Source organism: Podarcis raffonei, chromosome 8 (genome assembly GCF_027172205.1).
Source record: "Podarcis raffonei isolate rPodRaf1 chromosome 8, rPodRaf1.pri, whole genome shotgun sequence".
In the NCBI taxonomy this organism is placed as follows: domain Eukaryota; kingdom Metazoa; phylum Chordata; class Lepidosauria; order Squamata; family Lacertidae; genus Podarcis; species Podarcis raffonei.
This window is the reverse complement of record NC_070609.1, coordinates 30091560-30112657: the sequence shown is the minus strand read 5'-3', so window position 1 is coordinate 30112657 and position 21098 is coordinate 30091560. Positions and strand designations below refer to the sequence as shown.

General features: G+C 47.8%; 2 protein-coding genes across 6 annotated transcripts in view; one reads left to right on the top strand and one right to left on the bottom strand.

The window, feature by feature from the left end:
* DLGAP3 (DLG associated protein 3) overlaps positions 1-8089 on the top strand; it is a 178976-nt gene extending 170887 nt beyond the window's left edge. For all 5 annotated transcript variants that reach the window (XM_053398903.1, XM_053398906.1, XM_053398904.1 and 2 more), the window contains 3 exons: positions 428-519; positions 1920-2063; positions 4194-8089. In XM_053398903.1, the coding sequence (XP_053254878.1) occupies positions 428-519; positions 1920-2063; positions 4194-4412 (455 nt within the window). In that variant the 3' untranslated portion in view covers positions 4413-8089. The remainder of the gene's footprint in view (positions 1-427; positions 520-1919; positions 2064-4193) is intronic.
* Positions 8090-16145: 8056 nt separating this feature from the next.
* On the bottom strand, positions 16146-20974 carry LOC128418827 (platelet-activating factor receptor-like). The gene has a single exon (XM_053398901.1). It carries the CDS (start codon positions 20947-20949, stop codon positions 19903-19905), a length of 1047 nt encoding a protein of 348 aa, XP_053254876.1. The 5' UTR covers positions 20950-20974; the 3' UTR covers positions 16146-19902.
* Positions 20975-21098: the final 124 nt, after the last annotated feature.

The following is a 21098-nucleotide window of genomic DNA, read 5'->3' as shown; positions in this document are numbered from 1 at the left end:
TGTTGTCATAATGATAAAGGAAGAGCCCCACTGGATGACACCAAAGATCTGTGTAGTCTAGCATCCTGCATCCTACATTAGCCAATCAGGTGATTTGGGGGAGCCCACAATCAGGGCATAAAGTTATCCCCTATCAGCGCCAAATTTGGGAACTTTCCTCCCAATGCAAATACCAACTTCAGAGCAGGGGGTCTTCCTCCAGAACACAGCAGAGGAGAATAGAGGCTCCCTGCCTGACTGATGCCATCCAGATAATTGTCATCAGTTGATGTCGTTTTAATTTTTTGTATTGGAAAAACAACTGCATGTTAAATGCAAAGACACGGTTAATGTCACACTCTGGTAACCAATGGAAATTCTCCAGCATTGGGAGTTCTCTGGAGCAATGTGGTACTGACCCTCTCATTTTCTTTGTGTACCTCCCTAGTCCTTGAGAAGATCCGTAGTGCGGTGGGCAGTGCCCAGCTCCTGATGTCACAGAAAGTCCAGCAGTTTTACCGACTCTGCCAGCAGAACATGGTCAGGGAATCTCCTTGTGTGTGCCTAGATTTTGTTGTTGTTAGGTCCGCCAACTTTTGTCACTTTTAAAATTAAGTCACTTTTTGATGTCACCTGTGGGTGGTTTAGCCTCCTTTCCTGCGGGAGAATGACATTTTTACAAGGGATGTGAGACTACTGCGGAAAACAGCATCTCCCCATGCTAAGTTCTTCCCTGGAGATGTGGTGTCATTGTATGCCAGGGATTGCCAATGAGATGCCCATGTGCAGAATGGTGCCCTTACAGTCTTGACTTGGTGCCTACAAATCCTCTGAACTCTGCCCCTCTTTCACCTCAATGAGGTGGTGAGCATCCTTACCCTTTCTTCTCCCTTGAAAAGTACCGTATTTTTCGCTCTATAAGACGCACCAGACCATAAGGCGCACCTAGATTTTGGAGGAGGAAAACAAGAAAAAAAATATTCTGAATCCCAGAAGCCAGAACAGCAAGAGGGATCTGGCTTCTGGGATAGCCACGCCAAGCCTCTCCTGGGCAGCGGGATGAAGGCTCCCCCTGCCTGGAAGAGGCTGCGCGCGGCTAAGGCAGAAGCCAGGAGAGGCGCTTCGCTGAAGGGGCACCGCGCAGCTCTCCCTCTCTGTGCAGCACCATTGGCTCCATAAGACGCACTCACATTTCCCGTTACTTTTTAGGAGGAAAAAAGTGTGTCTTATGGAGCGAAAAATATGGTATATAGAGCTGAAGGAGGAAGTTGGAAGAGTGACTTATCTTTCCCACTTCCTCTTCCAGCTCTATGTACTTTTCAGGGCTCAGGGTAATTCTACTGTAAGTGGCTGGGGAGGGGGCACCAACAGCACTTCCTCAAAAAATCAGAAGTTACATGAAAAGCAGCTCAGTACTTGTGTGCTACAAGAGATAAATCAACAGGCTTGTTAAAAGCACTCTTGTAGGCACAAAGGTCTGCTATGTCTCTGAATGAAACACTGCCCTTGCTTTGTCTCCTTCTCATCAGAAAGTGGATGATTCTACCATATCTGTGTCTTGGGCAGGATTGGGTCCCTTTCCAAATGGAAGAGACATGACAGGATTACCCATTCTCAGAGAATGCTGCCTTGTTGCATCTCTGCATGAGTTCTTGCTCTGGCTTGCCTCCTGCCAATAAGGTGAACAGAGTGCAAGCCATTTTTACCTACTTAAAATGCAAACCTTTCATGTTGCAAAAGTGAAGTGCACCTCAGATCCCTGGGGGAAACAGGTGTGACTTTGTATCTCAATTCCACATTCAAAGTTCAGAAAACCGCCTGCCCCATTCCTTCCTTCCTTCTTGTTTGTCCTCATCCAGGTTTATTTCCGCCTCCTAACAGGAGGGAGCCTTTGACACCAGCTCAGTCTTTTTCCTTTCCTTCCTTCTCCTTCCTGGCAGGACCCCAATGCTTTCCCCATGCCCACTTTCCAGGACCTGGCCGGATTCTGGGACCTCCTGCAGCTCTCCATTGAGGATGTCAGCATGAAGTTTGCTGAACTTCACCAGCTCAAAGCCAATGGGTGGAAACCCATCGAGCCCAAGGTGAGAGGAAAAGGGGGCAAGGCAACCAGGGAACCAGATGGTTCGCAGTGCATGTTGTAACAGGGTTCTTTGCCCCTGGAAGTTCAGTATAAATAAGTAAGTAACCTTGCACCCAGGCCAGTGGAATTCTACATCAAGTAGGTGCATGTGGGCTGATAGCAAGTTGACTAGAATTCAGAAGGCTCAGAGGGAGGACCGGATTGCTTCCCCACAGTAAAACGTTGCCCAGGATTAGGATTAGGGATGGGGGAGAAATCAAATACTGTTGGTATTTAAAGGCACACTTCTCTAATTCACACTTTCTGAAACAATATGCAAACTGAAACACAGCCACCCTCTGAAATTCACACTTCTCTGAGTATTGCAATGCAGTTCTCCAGCTAAGTAATGTGTACAAAAGTGCATATACTAGGATAAAGTTTGCAAATATGTATGCGCATATTAGTGATAATGGGGGAGTGATGCTTTTTATTACCCAACACACTCCCTGTGTTGCCCCTTTAACCCAGAACAGTTAAAGGCACAGCAGCCCTTCCAATGTCACTCTCCTCTTTGTGTGTCCTGCGCAGAGTGGGGATGTGCTCATCCTCTCAGCCGAGCTCACTGCTGTTCTGCACCCCTTCCTGCACCTTATCTCAGGTGGCCTGTGAGATTTCCAGTGAGGGATTCAGATAAAGCCATCACAGCTGTTTTCCTCTCTCCCCGCGGCTCTAGAGCTGCATTGCTGGTCGAAGCAAAATAACTGGGCATTTTTAATGAACCTTTGTTCTTTTTTTTCTTTTTTAAAATTAAAACTGCAGAACAACAAAGCTCTTTATTCCCTCTGAATTGAGAGGCAGGAAGCAGCTTCAGCCTGGGTTGAAACACTATTTCCGATTGGTTTGTTTAAACGTCGTTCTTAACACTTTTGTTCCCTTCCTGCAGATACTTGCATTCACACACACTCCTGACTGGAGCTCTTTTGGGGGCTGTCATTTTCTGCAGCGTGTCAATGATGCAATAATATTTCATGAGTGGCGGGTTTATGCTGGGTCATCCGCACATCGTTCTCCTTTATTGGTTTTCCTGCGATGCATCCCCGGGGTTACCGCATCACTGCTACCTTGGAGGGTCTTTGATACCCTCACGGGCACAAACTATCATGAATGCACACTATAAACGACACCTGGAGAGAACTTGGGGGGAAAATTTGCAAACTGATCTGGAAATGAGAGCTGAACTTAAGGCTGGAAAAATGAGGAATCAGAGAAACCTAGAGAAACTGAAACTATCAGACTCTGGGAATTATACTGAAGCGAGTGTAGGGATGTGTATATATAGATGCTAGAGGACATATTTATTAGATATTATCCTTCCTTCCTCATATTTGTGAGTTCAGCAGACTGCATCCCTTTGCAGCTTAAAAGGAAGCTGCTTTTAGCCTTTTAGTTTAAGTAATCCAGGATGCTTTGAGGCAGACTGGATTCTCCTGGTACTCCCGCCTTTTCTCCTCCTTAAAACAATAATCACACCAAGAGTCTTGTAAAAGGTTTTTTTAAAAAGCATTTACTCACTCAGAATACTTGATGAAGAGTAACAGATACAGCTGCTTTTGTTCAGGCAGGCTTAAAATGGTAATTCAGTTACAAAGTCTAGCTTAAGGTGGAGTCTGAGAGGTGTATGTTCTACATCAGGCATAGGCAAACTTGGCCCTCCAGATGTTTGGGACTACAACTCCCATCACCCCTAGCTAACAAGACCAGTGGTCAGGGATGATGGGAATTGTAGTCCCAAAACATCTAGAGGGCCGAGTTTGCCTATGCCTATTCTACATTGCTGGAATGAGGTGAAAGAGCAAAGAGGAAATGCCCAGCCAGGTGATGATATTCTATGTCAGGACCCAGTGGAAGCGGCTCTCGGAGTTCTCTCTAGCAAACTTACAGGAAAACTCTGTTTTCCCATCATGAGCCTATCTAGCAATCATGCATTGTTGGCATGACTGCATTGTAAATATCCCACGGCGAGGGAGGAAAGGACCTTCCACCATTGCTGCTGCCGCCACCCCAGCGCTGTGCCTGTCATGGGTCCTTCCCTTCCCACTAACGCCTTCCCTCCTTCTCCCTCTCTCCCTCCCTCTCTGTCCTTTTGCAGGAGGAAAAGAAGGTGCCTCCGCCAATACCAAAGAAGCCGCCACGCTCCCGGCTGCACCCAGTGAAGGACCGGTCCCTGGACTCTGTGGACCGGCAGAGGCAGGAGGCCCGCAAGAGGCTCCTGGCGGCCAAGAGGGCTGCCTCCTTCCGCCAGAGCTCAGCCACCGAAAGTGCAGACAGCATTGAGATCTACATCCCCGAGGCCCAGACCAGACTGTGAGGGCAGGGGCCTCTTTTCTAACCATCCTGTACGTGCAGAAGACACAGCACCACTGTGATCTGTGTCCCATCATTTCCCCAGGGAGGGCAACTCTAGGCCTGATCGCAATCCCTGAATTTTTTAACAAGAACTTCTGCAATCCATGGACCTGAAGCTAGACAGATGTGAAAACTGGCCTCCTTCACTCGTCGCTCTTATAGCAAGATGTGGCGGTTGCCAGCCTTCACCGGTTGCTCTCCTCTGGTCCATCCAGACCGGAACCTTTCCCCCTTCTATTCCTCTGATTCTCTTCTTATATAACCTTTGCCCCCTGCTCCCATTGGTGGGCATTTCCACCACCAAGACCCCTTAACCCACCCCCTTTCCATGAGCTTTTTTCACTGTCCTGCAGGCTCGGGGCCCCCATCAACAACCCCGTCACTCCGCATCCACGGATTCGAGGCCCATCAATATTTATATTATAAATATTATATGTATATGTACTTCTATAAATATAACCGAAGGGCAGAAACTGCCCAAGACCACAGCTGTGTTTCTGATGGCGAGAGCCTTCTCGTCTCCTCAGGAGACCCCGTCCCGTCCCGTGTCAGCAGCCTGAGTCCCCACACCCTACACGCACAAAACATACTAAGATCTCCCCCACCACCAACACATACACACAAATACACAAGTTGGATGAAGCAAGGGAGATAGCTAGAGGGATGGGTGGCCACCACCATATCCATCAGCCCCAGAAACTTGGCTGAAGGTCTGCTGGTCGACAAACATTTGGTGGAACTGGTTCCGTGAGGAGTGGTGCATCTATAACTTCCTGAGTCTTGGCAGCTGATGCTCCTGATGAGAGATTCTTAAAAAATAGCATTGGCTGTACTCTTCTGTGGTGATACCACTCAAATGACCAATGACTCATTCTCTTGCATCAGCAGGAGCACAATTCCCAAGACTCGGGAAGTCATGATTCCACTCTGCACAGCATGTCAGGGAGTCATCTTGTATAGAATTATGGGTTTTACAGCTCAAGGAGGATAATGAAAGCCAGATTCAGAAAAGAGCTACACCTATGAGAAAGGATCTTCTAGGAGCCAAATTGTCCAATGGGGGGATTATAAAGGAACTAGATTCTAGGTTTGGCTCAAAGCAGTGCTTTTAAAGCTTCCTTCCTTCAGAGAACACTCCATGTTTATTTGCCTGCTTTGGAACCTTTGCTCATTCCAAAGGATTCTGGGAAGTGATCTAAGCTGCGAATTTAGTTTGCATGGGGTACTGGCTAGATCTGTTTGGCCTCCCTCTGACCCACTGTAAACTAAGACTAGGCCCTAGAACAGGCCTAGTTTTTTTCCGCAATTCCACTTTGCAAGGAAAGAAGGATGGTGGTGGGTAAGATCTTTCAGGAAAGCTTATCCACCTTTCCTGGTCTTCTCATCAACAGATCCACACAGACACGCACCCAAGTTCCCTGGGACACAGTTTTGAAAGCCATTGGCTTAGAGAAAGGAAGAGTAACAGGACTAATTTACATATATATATAAAATTAAAAGGGCATCAACATGAAAATAGATGGCGTGATTATTCACCCTCACCACTGAGAGCATAGAGTAAGAAGAAGAAACAGCGAAAATAAGCTACTAAGAGCGGTTATGGGGTGCTAAGAGCGGTTGATGGCATTTTCTAGAAGAGGAGCAGAAAACATCACTTTGGGATTTTGAAGGTTGAGGATATATTGTATCATGACAATGATTCTTATGACGTGAGAGCAGCATCGTTGACAACCCCTCATGACTTCTCCTACACTACTCTGGTAATGCATCAACCCAGTGGGGGAGCAGGATGATGTGGGAAGGACTACATCAGAGACCAGGTCTGGAGGAGTGGCTTTGAGGTACTCCAGTTTTCTTCAACCCTGTGAAGTAGATTGGGCTTAGATGCAATGAGCTGCTTTAAGTTGAACTTCATGCTTGACCAAGGATTCCAAACCAGGACTTCCCGGTCCTAGACTAACACTCTGCACCATACAGGGGCTCAGCGATCCCACCATTCTGTCACGTGTGTTTGTGTGTATATATGTGTTTTCTAATGTAAGAATTGGCACATGTTAAAGGGTTGTACTCAGGGTGTGTGGCTGGGAGTGTGGCTGTGTTTTCTAACATAATAATTGGTGCATATTAAGGGGTTGTACCTGATCAGAGGTGGGGAGCCTGTGGTCTGCCAGATGTTGCTGGACTTCAGCTACCATCAGCTCTAGCCAGCATGGCCCAGTGCATAGGAGCCAACTCCTAGAGGCCGTGGGGGCTTCGGCCACTGGAATAAAATATTTGAGGGGGCTGGAGCCCCACAAAAAATAATGGGCATTGCCATTCAAATGGTGTTCATGCACTGTGTCATGCAATCAATTATGTGGGGCAGGGCTTACCTGGGCCCCCACAATATTTCATTCAAGTTGGCACCCCTGACCCAGTGGTCCAAGGTGATGTAGTCCACCAACATCTGGAAAGCCAGAGGTCACCCATCCCTGTTTGAGATGATCACCTGAGGGTCTTCCAGCTGTTTTATCTTCCAGGAGGAGACATGATGATATTTTCCAATACATGTCAAGACTGGAACTGCCATGCCACAGAAAACCTTCCAAAAGGAGGCCAGATGAAATCAACGTAGGCTGGCACTTTTGAATCCAATTCCTCATGGCGAAATCAACTTGAGTTGATTTCACAATGACAAAAAGGGCCTAGCAAAACACCAACGGTTGTTACCAGCTTTGCCTCACCCTCCCAAATCAAATTCAAGGTTTGGGGCGGGAGGCATAGAGGGGGCCTCTCAAAGGCCATTGATTGAGTAGCCAGGGTGCTTGGGTTGGAGGGAGGCCCTGGGTTGAGCCCTGCTGGATCAGACCAGAGACTTATCTAGGCCAGCACCCTATTCCGACAGTGGGGAACCAGATGCTTGTGGGAAGCCTGCAAGCCATACCTGAGCTCCACTTGCAATTCCCATCAGCTGGTATTCAAAGGCATACTGTCTCCAGTGGCGGAGGTAGAACATAGTCACAGTGGCTAGTAGCCACTGATAGCCTTATCCTCCACAGGTTTGTCTAAAACTCTTTCAAGGCCATCCAAGTTGGCCATCACTACCTCTTGCGGGAGAGAATTTCATAGTTTAACTGCGCTGCGTGAAGAAGGACTTCCAATATTCAGCTTCATTGGATGTCCATGAGTTCTAGTGTCTAGTCTCCCCATCCACGTTCTCCTTGCAGTGCCTTAGGAGGAAATCCTAAGTCCTGCTTGAGGCAGAAGTCCAGACCAGCATGAAATAGCTTAGCCATTTCTGACCTCCCAAAGGCAGCACTAACTACACAAGCATCACAGCCCTGCATTTCCTCAGAATACCAGTAGCTGGGGGAACAACAGCAGTGGAAGGTGATTGCCCTCATGTCATGCTTGCATGCTTCCAAGAAGCATCTTCTTGGCCGCAGTGGCAGCCACGATGCTGGACTAGGTGCCCACCCTTTGATCTGAACCAGCAGTGGGCTCTTCATCTTCTCAGTTCCTGTCCACTCAGTTGCCATCTTGGCATCTTGTTCACATTGCATTGGCCAAGAAGCATAGGCTTAAGTTGAATATGAGAGGGAATCTTTCCATTGGGTCAATGAAAAAAGTGACCGCAAAATAAACAGCCCACCAACAGAATGGCTGGATCCATGAGCTGGGGAGGAGCACAGAGTGCTGAGGTGGCCACAGAACTGAGCTTTTTTCCCATCTTCCGAGAAATAAGTTTCTAGACCTTATGGTTGCAATGCTAAGCTTGAAAGTGGAGACAGTGGCTGGTGAAGTCTCAGAAGACGTGTGCATGGAAGAGAGAGCGTAAAATATTCAGGAGTCATAGCGCTCATGTTGCAACTTGCCTTGCTCCCATCACTGCAACCTGCAATTTGAATGAGGCAAAAATAGTGTTACATGGTGGTGAGTAGAGCAAGTTTTCTTCTACTCCATCAAACCATTAGTCCATTTAACTCAGTATTGTCTACACTGACTAGCAGCAGTTTTTTAGTGTTTAAGGCCGGGGGCATTCCCAGACCTACCTGGAGACAGCGAGGATTGAACCGCAGACCTTCTGCTTGCAAAGCAGATGCCCTCTGCCTATATCATCTCATCATGCAAACTTCGGCAGATAGAGCTAGGGGGATGTATTCACTGTTAGTCATACTCAGAGTAGACCCAGTGAAATGAATGGCCATGACTAATCTAGGTTCATTGATGCCCATGGGTCTAGCCTGTATGAAACTTAAGTTGAATACAACCTAGTGTGCAGCCTTCAGCCAGTACAAGCTATGTCCCCTGTTCAAAACTAGTCCTGAGCTGAACCCAGTGACAGTCATTCACTGTGTTGGTGGGTCTCCTTTGCCGGCTTGCACAAGCAGATGGCTGAGTCCAGTGTCACACAGTTCCAGTGGAAACAAGTACATTGGTGGGATGGCTCATCCGGCAATGGAGCCAACGTGGCCTCAGATGCAGACTCAAACATCAGCTGTCACATCAAGTATGCAGGGAGGGTGAGCTGAGAAGGTAATTAGGAGCTGTAATTCATGCTAGGGCATTGTAATCCGATTGTCATGTGGCTTTTTGCTCCTGCCCTGATTCAGGTTATGCCCAGTCCTTATTTGGACAGAGAATAGGGCAGCCGCTGCTGATCTAGGACAGGTGATGTGCTTGGAATATGCATGAGATGACTCAATGGCTTTCAAGGGGCTTACACCAGCCTGGTACCCACAAGCTGATTTAGGCTACAACTTCCATCAGTCCCAGCCAACAGGTAGTCCAAAATAGCTGGAGGGCACCAGGTTAAGGAAGGCTGGCTTGTATATTCAGGGGGCTCTTTTTGCACAACTTTCCCTAGGCTGGATGGGATGTTAAGAGAAGCACAACCCACCATGCCATCAGAGATGGCATCCTAGTTTTGAGATCTCCCCCTTTCCGTAGTGCTCAGTGAAACCCACCCTGTTTCCTGCTGTCATCATATCAGGCCCTTGGTGACCGATACTGTAGAAAAGGGGAAACACCCACTGCATGGTTATAATTAGGACATGCAATAAAGCAGCACAATGCATTGTGGAAGAGGAAGGAAAGAAATGACCTGGGGTTGGTGGGGTTGGCAGTAACCCATGGCTCGTGTACAGAACTGGCCCTACTGTTAGGCAGAGCAAAGTGATCAAAGTGATCTGCCTCAGGCAATGGTTGCTGGGGGAGGGGATGGCAATAGCAACAGCAGCAACACGCACCTCTGGGTGTCTCCTCCCATTCCTTCCCAGTCATCTCCCTCTGTTAGAGGACAGAGATGAAGCATCATGAGGATGCACTGCCTGCAGCCTCCATTCTAGCCTGCTGACCTCAGGAGCTATGGTGGATGCTGGCCCATGACTTGTGTTGATGTCACTGCCTTGGGGGGGTTTCAGCCGGAACTCAATTCCGGCCCCTCTCAGGTGGGCACCATTGCCATTATAAGAGAACAAGGGTGAGTTCCAGCACCTCTTTTTCTAGAAAATAGCAGTGATGAGAGCCCTGCTGCTGGATCAGGCCAAAGGCCCATCTAGTCCAGCAACCTGTTCTCACAGTGGCCAACTAGATGCCTCTGAGAAGCCCACAAGCAAGGTCCTAAGTCCAAGAGCACTAGCCCCACTCATGGTTCCCAGCAGGTGGTACTCAGAGGCATTCTGCCTCCAACAGTGGAGGAAGAGCATACATGTCCAGTTGAGCAGCCATTGATAGCCATCTCCTCCTTGAATTTCTCTAACTGTGAATTGTGTGGAGGACCTTTTTTTGTCTCTCCTGAATCTTCCAACATTCAACTTCCTAGAATGTCTCTGAGTTCTGGCACCACCAACCACCCAACCTGCACAAGTGGAACTGTGTGCCATCTTCAGACCTTCCCCATCAATATGGGAAGGTAAGGGTGGATGACACAGCAAAGGGGACATTGTGGGGGGCAGTCTCCTTGCTTGCCCCCCATCCTCCTTCCACACTGCAAGTCTATATGCATTCAACAAATGCATGAGCAGAGCTCAAATTCCTCGGGCCTTTGTAAACCAAGTGCATTGCTTTCATCTGGGTGCAGTGGTGACTAGCTTTATGCACAGAATACCTTCAGTCAATGTACGTCCACCAGAGGCCATGGCAGCAGTGCCCCACCAACCTCAGCCTGGCCCCAGCCAGCCTCCAGCTGCCGCCCCTCTTACTTACAACCAGTCAGGCAGTGGCTCTATTTGTCATGGGCTCAGACTCCACCTACTGCTAGTCTCCTTGCCTTCCACCCTACCAGTCCCAGTGGGTGCCAATCGCCATTGCGTACCTATCAGAGATGGGGAACACCTGTGGTCCTCCAGACGTTGTTGGACTCCCAACTTTTATCAGCCCCAACCAGCAGGACCAATAGTGATGGTCAGTCATAGTGGCTGGGAATGATGGGAGCTATGATTCAACAACATTTGTAGGACAACACTTGGCATCCAGTGGTCTAGGAGGGAGTTCCTGGCATAAGGGGCAGCAAGAGACCCTGTCCCTGCTCAAGGGCACATTCCTGCCTACTTGGGGAGGGGAAGGACCGGGGCCAGAAGGGGGCACAGTCTGGGGAGAGTCCCACGAGTGAGATAGAGGACCCTAGAGAACTGCATTCAGTCTATGGGCCAGGGGTTCTCCACTTCTGTCTTAGAACAGAGTGATGAGTCTGTAGGGGAAATAGTTCATTGTCAAGGTCATTTCCAAGAGTTGCATCTAGTGGGGTATATGAAGCGATATTATTTGTGGGTGGGGGAAAACCCTACTGCTCCCAACATTCAGTGCATGCAGACCCACCTTTCTACCTTCCTCTCTCCCCCCCCCCTTATCATGCCCATTCTGGCCATGTGGAAGCACCCTGAGGCGCTCCGCCATTAAACCTTCTGACCCACACCAGACATCCCACAAATGTCTGCCTTGCTGCAAGCAAGTAGCCAATCTATCTGTGAGCCTTTCTGAAGACCACAGAGTGATGCCTTATAAAGAAATGCAACACTGCCCTCTGCTGGCAGATAGGTGGAGCTGGTAGCAGAGTCCCTGCCTTCTCTGCCCTAGAGCCTTTCAACCTGTCTGGTTGCTCTGATGCCCCTTTCCTTCTTGTCTCCAGTCTCCACTGCTTGCACCCAGTCCTGGGAATGGGACAGTGGTGTGAGGCTGGCATTTGCCTCAGCCAGCAGCTTTCAAGTTTTCTACCTTGAGGGAAAAGCTTCCACATCTTTCTGTTTGCCAAGGCTGAACAAAGGCCACTGAACCCATGCACATTGCAACAGGTCAAAACTCTTCAACATAAGGGCCCCAAACGTTGTCAGGCTACAGCTCCCATCACCCCTAGCCAGTTTAGACAAAGTTCAGACAGAAGGGGAGTTGTAGCCCAACAAGTTTTGAGAACCCAAGGTTGAAGAGCACAAGTCCTCCTCCTATGGGTGTATCTGAGTGGGCACCTGTTCCCTCAGTCTTTTTCCCCCCACAATGCATAGGAAGTTCTAGTTCTAGCACACTGTAGGTTAATAAAATGGCCACTACAGAGTTTTTTGTAGTGATGGCCTTTTTTTCTTTTTTCCACCCACAAGGCAGAATGTCAGGTGCAAGTGGCCACCAAAGGGACCACAGCAGGGGACTAGGCACCGCTAGTGGGATGCACCCCAGCATTTACCTGACTATGCCACATGGTGGCGTCGGGCCTCGTGATGATGGTTGGAACTCTTTCAGGAAAACCTGTCCACTGTTCTAAGTCCTCTTATTGAGGAACCTCTGAGAAACCACCCAGCCATCTTTCAGGTTCCCCAAAACACACTTTGAAAACCATTTGGCCTAGAGTCAAAAGGATGCAGTGAAGGTTGGAGGCACAGTGGTATTTTGAAAGGCCTCTGACCAGATTCGTAAGAGCGCTGTGTGATGCCACTAAGAAGTGCCACTTTTTGTTTTTCTATTAAAAATATCAAGGACATTAAAAGCACGACCGCACCATTCCTATTTTTTTCCCCTGTGCCTTTTAGAGCAATTGTTTTACAACATTTCATCAATGCAGGCCAAGGTCACCAGAAAGTCACTTATCCGTGACTCTCTTTTCATAGAAATCAGTCCAATGTCAGCAAAAGTGAGCTTCAGTGATGACAAATTGTTCTTTAAAAAAAACTAACTGTAAGAAGAAGAAGGGTGTTTGATTGTGTACAGCTGCCTTTAGTGGGGATTTGATTCCAGACTTCGTGCCTGGATTTGTGCCTCTTGTCGACCAAGTTGAACCATTGAGGCGTGTCCTGAATCTCTGGGGCACAATTCACAAAAAGAGACGTTCCCTCATTGCCATCTCAAAGCACGTTCATTCAGTCCAGGAGGGAATTTCAACAGAGATTTCTCTCCTGTGCTGTCTGCCCCACCAACACAGCGGAGAGTAAACTAACTCCATTTGCTTTTGAGCATTCTCACCTTCCACACTGAAGTGCTTTTAGAGGTAAAGTACTGTAGTGGGCATTAGTTGCAACTGGCTTTCACCAGAGAGTGCCTGGACAGTGAACAGGTGAGCCTCTTCGGTAGCAGAGTTTCCCATATCAGTCTATCCTTGGCTGTGGCACAGTATGAAGCATTCTTGTGAAAGTGAAAGAAGTAGTTCATTGCATCTTAGCACTAAGCTACAGGGGTCTTTTAAAATAAAATAAATAAATAAATAAATAGAGCCGCAAAGGTAGCACATTCATAAATGCCCAAGACAGAGACTCAAATAATCTGTGTATAATACAGTGTAAAAGGAGCAGGTCTGCAAATAAGTTAAGATCTTTCCTCTTCATTATACCTTTATATCTTCAAAACGTCAAGACTAGGGGGTGCTACCCAATTTGGATGAATGCAAAGCAAAATGCTGGTAGGGGGGCTTGCTCGCATATAAAATGTCTACAAAGAAGGTGCAAGAATTTCAATAAGATGTATGAAATTTCTCAGGGGGAGGGGAGTTCCACACACCTCTAAGTCGCCACCAAATGTCACCCCGAAACTGAATTCGAGGTAGATTTGGAGGGTCCTGCTCAGGCAAAAGCATCTTTAAGAATTTCGAGAGAAACGTTTTAGGAAATCAGCAGAATTACTCTGGGGTGGGTGGGGACAAAAATCACACACATCTGTAGCCAAGAAACTGAAGGGCTGGACATACCCCTTTTGATATCTGCTCATCACTAAGCCTCCCATCTTTCAGGGCAGCCTACATGTAAGTGCCACCTCCAGTGGTGAGGGCTGGGAGAAGTGGTATGGGTTGAGTCCTTGGTTTTCTGGGTTTGAGCATACGCTCCCAGCGAGTTAAAAATGTCAGGAGGCATTGCTGATGGAGACCCAGCACTTTTGGGTTCCTCTGTGCCCTCCTCCTAGTGATCCCCAAAGTTCTCATCCTTTAGCATCCTTGTGCTCTCTTCCTCCTCACAGTCACGTGGTCCACACACACACCCTCCCTTCCCAGCGCACCCACAATGTAGCATGTTCCATGGAGTTGTAGGGGAAGAGTTTGCCCAAACATCTTCCATCTATGGAGGCAGTTGGGTGCCATATCCAAGTAAAGCAGGAAGCAGGGATTTTTGGCAATCCGGCATCTGGGGGAAGATGAAGCTAAGTGCTACTTTTTGAGGCTTCGAAACCAAGGAGCCCCACCGCCACCCCCGCACTGTGAAAACCTTTTGGAGGCGCCTTTTTAATCTCACCCTCCACTGCTGACTTAGGAGAGGCTCCACCTCGTCCGGAAGGAGTCCATGGAAGACGTGCCACGGACCCTGCTCTTCGCCACACTTTCGCAAGCAAGGACAGGCCCAAATCAAGGGCAAGGGACTGTGTGCCACCTGGCATCCTGGGAGCGTGATCCCTGATTGGCTGCCATGACTGGACTGTATGGAACTTCCTGACTGATAGATGCTGGGAAATCCCACGGGTAAGCAATGTGCTGTCTGGAGCTCCCCAAACCAACCATATTCAGGGCACAAGGTGGAAGTGATATTTCATAATTTCAGCGGCTGCTGTCCATCCCTCACCTGCAAGGTTTTAACGTCACTTCCATACTGAAGGGTTCTGAGTGACCGACAAGCACAACAGCTAAGGCTGGTTGGGATATATAACTGTATAGTATAAAATTTTAACTTTTAATCACATAACTGTAGCACTAGCAAGAAACCCATAGGGCATATAATCCTTAAAAAATCTACCATCTAGTATCAACCATCATACAAAAAAACCACAAAAAATCATGCTTCTTTCTTTCTGCATAAAATTGCAGTGTTTACTTATCAGAAGGAAGTTGCTGCTGCTGCTGCTGTTTTTAAAAGAGTTTTGATAACTGTTACCAGGCTCATCCCAAACCCTTTGCATTTTTGTTTTATTTTGCATTGGAAAAGACCGAATAACCCAAATTTCTAGCCATTTGTGGATTGGTTGTTTGTTTGTTTAAAAAAAATAGTCCTTTCTTTTGATAAATAGCCTCTAAAATGACATTTCTGAAAAAGGCTTTCCTAACAGTTATTTTTTAGGCTGCAATTCCCACATCCCTGGGAGCAAGTCCCATTAAACTCAATAGGGCATCCTTCTGATTCGACATGTACAGGACTGCACAGTCCACCCTATTTTCTAAATCAAATCCTGGAGAAGATAAACATCGAAATTATTTGTCTGACAGAACATAGACTTTCCACCCAATAGCCGAAAAGGGCAAGATTGCTCTCTCTCTCTCGCTGTGTGTGTGTGTGTGTGTGTGTGTGTGTGTGTTAAGGAAAATGTAAGTTGAGCTGTTAATGTGCATTAGAACCAGTCACTGTGCACATTCACTAGGGTTCATGGAGAATGTGTGCATAACCATTCCACGAAGAAGGAATTGTGCACATTAACCTGTGTTAATCTCCAACAGGCCTTGGGAATTATGCATATCTTGGCTGAATTTTGTACTATTTAGTTTCCTCCATGGGTGTCTAATGTGCTGCTAAGAGTTGTGGTCTGACACATTGGGAGGGTACACGCAGTTGCAGCATGCATGGAGAAGTATAGATCCAACATGTTAATTTTATTAGCCATGACTGTATCAGCTATGAAAGTTATCATAAGGTGTGTTTTTTTCCCCCTTGGTTTTTTTTTTTTTAAGGATTCTATCTATATATCCCAAACAACCTTAGTTATTATGGGCACAACCCACAAAGAATGTCTCTTCCATGAGTCCCTCTGAAATGAATGGGGACTGCACCATCATTTCAGTGCAGGAGGACATCCCAGTGGGATGTGCACCCAAATCTTTTCAACCCCCTGGGCCAAGTCTTGTCCAGTCAGTGGGAAGAATTCCACAACAACCTCATGTCTTAGTAACTTGTTGAAAAATAGGTGGATCTCAGGAGCTTCTCCCAGGAATCGGGGCCTCCACCGTGCTGAGATCTGCCTGTAGCTTAGAGACACGAAGGGATGGCGACCCACCTCCAACACTTGGTGCCCGGCCTGTCTTCTCAATGCCATGCCAGGGAACCGAGAGGCGGTCTTCTCTCGATCTCAGCCTCTGTCCACATCTTAGTTCTTAGCAATGTGCCTAGAAGCAGAAGGCTTTCCACTCGTTAAGACAAAACAAACTACTGTACAGTGACTGTGACATGTGGTTCCATTTTTATTGTAATGAAATTTAGCCGTAATGGAAACAATACTGATGATGATTATGATATTATTATTATTATTATTATTATTATTATTATTAAGAAGAAGAAGAATTAATAAGAAGAATTAAAATAATTACTGTTTGATTACTCCAGGCCCAGAGCATTGCTTGGGAGGCATGCTGAGGGCCTGGTCAACCTTTGACATCGTGGCTCTCTGGTTTCTTATTTGAATTTTATAGGGACGTAATAAGCTGCCTTATACTGAATCAGACCATGGGTCCATCTAGCTCAGCGTTTGTCTTTGTTGACTGGCTCTCTGGGATTTCAGCCTGGGTTCCCTCCCAGCTCCACCTGGAGACGTCAGCGATTGAACCTGGGGACTCCTGCCTTCAAAGCAGGTGTTTAACCACTGAGCAGTGGCCTTTCTCCTAGGTGGTCTGTCTGCCGCTGGCTTGAGGAAAGATGATTGGCACTGCAGACATTATGGAGAACTGTTCAAAAGGCCAGAGTGAATAAATAAAATCTGGCACTGGAGAAGTCCCATGTTCTTCTATGGGATCAGGGTGGCTCCCATGTCCAACTTTACAGAGGACGGTCCTCCATTGGAAGGGCTGCCAGTCGTCTGTTTGAAACCGTCCTCTGTTTCATTGGTCTTCAGCTGGTGGGACATGGCCTGATCTCAGGTGGGTTACAGCAGCAGCAGCAGCAGCGAGCAAATAGACGGTACAGAATTAAGAAACAAGTCCCCAGATGAAGACTACTGCTTTAATGGAAGGGGTGTCCAGTCCAGGAATGATTTAACGATACAAGAACCATAAGGAGGGAGAGCAAGAGAGGCCTCAGAGTTGGCCAGCCACCACCATCAGCATTTGGACAACAGACTGAGCAGGCAGGCACAGAGGACACCTGGTCACAGTCTTCCCTACTATGGAGAGATGAACTGTATTTCTATTTAAATTACAGTAATCATTTCTAAGTTTGCATCTGTACATATAAATTAGCACATGCAAATTTTATGCAAATCTGTATCCTCTTTTGTCCTTTCTTTCTTTCTTCTTTGGTGATGGATAAATTGCCACTCTAAGGAGTACACACACACACACCGACTGTCCCCATTGGTGTGGGAAAGTGTTTATTCACTGGTATGTGTCCCTGGCTGTATCTTGCCCCTGTTTTCATTGATGTTTTTTTTAAAAGGGTGGGGGGAAGGGAAATGTGCTCATGGTCAGTTTACTGCCACCTCCTGCTTCAGGAGGAGCCAGCACACAACTGTCTGTTGCCAAAAAAAAGGGGGATATCTACAGCCAGAGTTGCCAGCTTTTCAACCATTCCCTGTAGCTCTGCCTTCAATAGTAGCAGGAGCTCCAGCAATTACATTTTTTCTCAGTTATGATTACGTTACAGTGGTACTTCAGGTTAAGAACTTAATTTGTTCCAGGGATCTGTTCTTAACCTGAAACTGTTCTTAACCTGAGGTACCACTTTAGCTAATGGGGCCTCCCGCTGCCACCGCGCCACCGCTGTGTGATTTCTGTTCTCATCCTGAAGTAAAATTCTTAACCCGAGTTACTACTTCCGGGTTAGCGGAGTCTGTAACCTGAAGCGTTTGTAACCTGAAGAGTTTGTAACCCAAGGTACCACTGTATATACTGGTTAATGTCAAAATAGGCTTCTTGGTGGGTTACAAGTACACAAATCAATTCAAACACTGAAATATGAAAACCACTCAAAACCTTGGAATAGAAACCTGCATAGAAAGTGTGGCATAGTGGTTACAGTATCAGACTAGGACTTGGCCAACCAGGCTTCAAAAATCCCCACTCAGTCATTGAAGCTCACTGGGTGACTTTTCAGCTCATCACTGTCTCTCAGCCTAACCTACCTCACAGGGTTCTTGTCAAGGATAAAATGGGGATGGGGAGAATGATGTACGCCACCTTGAGTCCTGGGGGGGGCGGGGAATGGCGGGATAGAAATGTAATGATAGATAAATAAATAAAACAGGCAATAAAACGATCTCATTAAAACAACACAGTAATTAAAAGAGGAGGCTCAGTCAGGAGGAATGTCTGGGTAAAACCTGTGGCAGTGATCTGGTCCGAGATGAAAGGCACAGCAATAAGGGTATGTTTAAAAAGCTGACAACTCCACATACAGCAGGCCAAGACAATGTTTCGGTCCTTTCTACATTTTTAATCTGTGAAGCACCAGCAAGTTTCAGTCTGGCCTTCCTTCAGAAAGTAGGCCAAGCCAAGGCAAGATGCTTGGTGGGTGAGGCACCACTGAAAGCCAGAAAAGCAAACTGGAGTTCATTTCCAAAAGTCAAAGCAGGTAAGCAAGTTGTGGGGAGGGAAGCAAGAAGCCTACACTGGGGAGACTGAAGAAACAAGAGAAGCTGACCCAGGCAGAGATGATGCGATGTGCGGGAGGAGATGCTTCATTGCGCAATGTCTGTGAACAGTAAAAGGACGTTAATGTAAAGGGAGAGGGGGAAGTGGAGGGTGGCCTTCAGGGGTGGAGGACCTCCATTATTAGGCCAAGTCATGGAGGAGAAGACTACCAAGGGCTTCTAGTCACAGTATGTTCTGCCTCCACTCCGCCTCTGAAGGCCAGTTGCTGGAAATACAGGAGGGGAGAGGCTACTTGTGCTCAGGTCCTGCTTGCATGCTTCCCTTTGAGGCATCTGGCTGAGAACAGGATGCTGGACTAGATGGGCAATCAGTACAGAGTCCAGCAGGCTTTTCTTATGTTCCTATGTCAGCATCTGGAACACCCTGAACCATATCCGGCCAACGAAGAGTCGGCACATTTGTCATCATCCCCCTATTTGCCAACTTCTAACCTAAAACAGGAGTTGGGACATTGGTTCCAGCCACCAGATTCTCATCCCCCTCAATCCTCATGGGTCAAATCTGACAGGTGGCTGGGGCCACCCACCTGTCAATCATCTGACATCACAACAACACGTGGTCCGTTTCTGCCTGCATAGTTTCAATGGTGGAGGCAAAGGCACAGGGCTTCCAAAGTCTCACAAACAGCATGCTGAAAGCCCCAGAAACCGCTGAGGATTGGTGCATATGGAGGTCAGTGCACACGGATTTGCAAGTACCACTGATCAGCTGATCATCACTTCCTTCAAAAAAAACAACAACCAACCTCAACTGCATCTTTATGTATCCCACACCTCTATGACCAGGTTGGGGAACCTCTGGCCCTCCAGATGTTGTTGCTAGACTACAACTCCCATCATCCCTAACCATAGGCCATTATTGCTGAGGCTGATGAGAACTGGCAGCCGACAACATCTGAAGGTCCAGAGGTTCCCCAGCCCTGATATATGACATCAGGTGGGCATCAGGCAGCTTGGTGGGGCTTGGCCAAAACAGCCTTGCAGGCCAAATGGGGAAATCTGATAAGGCCTGTTTCGGCCTGCAGGCTGAAGGTTGCATACCACTGAACTAAAATGATGAAGCCATTCAGGAAAATAACCTATTAACTGGAGCTTTACAGCTATGGCCAGGTAATTCACTGTCTATTCCCATTTGCAGCCATTTCTGTGTGATCCTTTTAAAATTGTGCTTTACCTCTGCACCAGTTGTGGATCACTTGATTTGACCATGGTTGGAAAAACCTGGTTCTATAAGCTCTGCCAACCCGACCCCCTTTCAACCTCATGAATTCCATGTGGATGGTAGACAGGGAAACTGTTCTTACTGGAACAGTATGGCTGGTATTTGCAAGCCACAATCTGGTCAAAAAGAGGTCTGTAGGCAATATCAAATTCAAAAACATCAAGTCTAAATGATGGAAAGGGAGGTTGAGATAGTTCCATCTGAAGGACCTTCACTCCAGCTATGAGGAAGTTAAGGATGATGACCGAATATTGGGTGGAGATCTGTTTTCTGGTGGTGGTGGTGGAAGCGCTGAGGGGAGCGGGAGACAGCGTGCGACCTTCCGCACCATCGTCCACAAATCAGTCCGGAAGCGTTTGATGGAGAAGCAATAGATGAGGGGGTCGATGCAGCTGTTGAGGCTCAACAGAGCCACACTCAGCATGTGTAGGTTGTCCAAGAAAGACGGAGGACTGCAGAAGGAACCGGCCATGCGGTCAGCCACCCAGGGAACCAGAGAAAGATGGTAGGGCGCCACACAGACCACAAACACCAGCAGCATGCCCAGGACCATGGCACGTGCCCGCCGGCGGTGCCCACCTTGGCAGGTGCCGGCTGAGGCTGAGAGAGATCTCATGATGGACATGTAAGCCCCTAACACAACCAAGAAGGAGGCTGCAAACAGAACCACCATGGCGCAGGCATAACTCCTCCTCCCCGAGTGTTGCTCAAAGCATTTCATGCTAATCGCTTCCACCTGGTAGGTCTGCTGGGTGAGCAAGGAGGGGACTGCACAGGCAAAGCACAGCAGCCAGGCCACAGCACAGCCCACTAGCGCCCCCAAGGGCCTGTTCAAAGCCATCTCCAGCTTGGCAACGGTACAGTAGCGGTTCAGGCTGATGAGCGTCATGAAGGCCATAGCACTGTAGGTGGCCAAGTAGTAAGTGGCTCCAGCCAAGCGGCAGAAGGCCTCCGGCAGCTCCCAATGCCCCTCAGCCAGATAGTAAGGGATCCAGAATGGCAGTGTGAGGTTGAAGAAGATGTCCGCCAGTGTCAGGTTGATGAGGTAGATGCGGATAGCCTTCCTCACCCTTCCGCTCTGTAAGAAGACCAGCAAGGCCGCCACGTTGCCCGGGAGTCCCACACACAACACAAGGCAGTAGACGGCCGGCACCAGGATGAACTGCACAGGGTCGTTGAGCCGGCACTGGCCAACCACCAGCCCGGAGGTGGTGGAGTTGTTCATCCCAATGCTGCCAGAAGAAGAGAAAGGAGGGAGTTTCATCATCAGACCAAAACAAAGCAAAATCAATGAGGAAGGTGGCACACCAGTTTGTGGGTGTTTATGGCTGGCGGGTGGGAAACACTTTGCAGATGGATAGTGTAGGTAGATGTCTAGATCAACTGACAGGACAACCTGAATGGATGAATGATGGA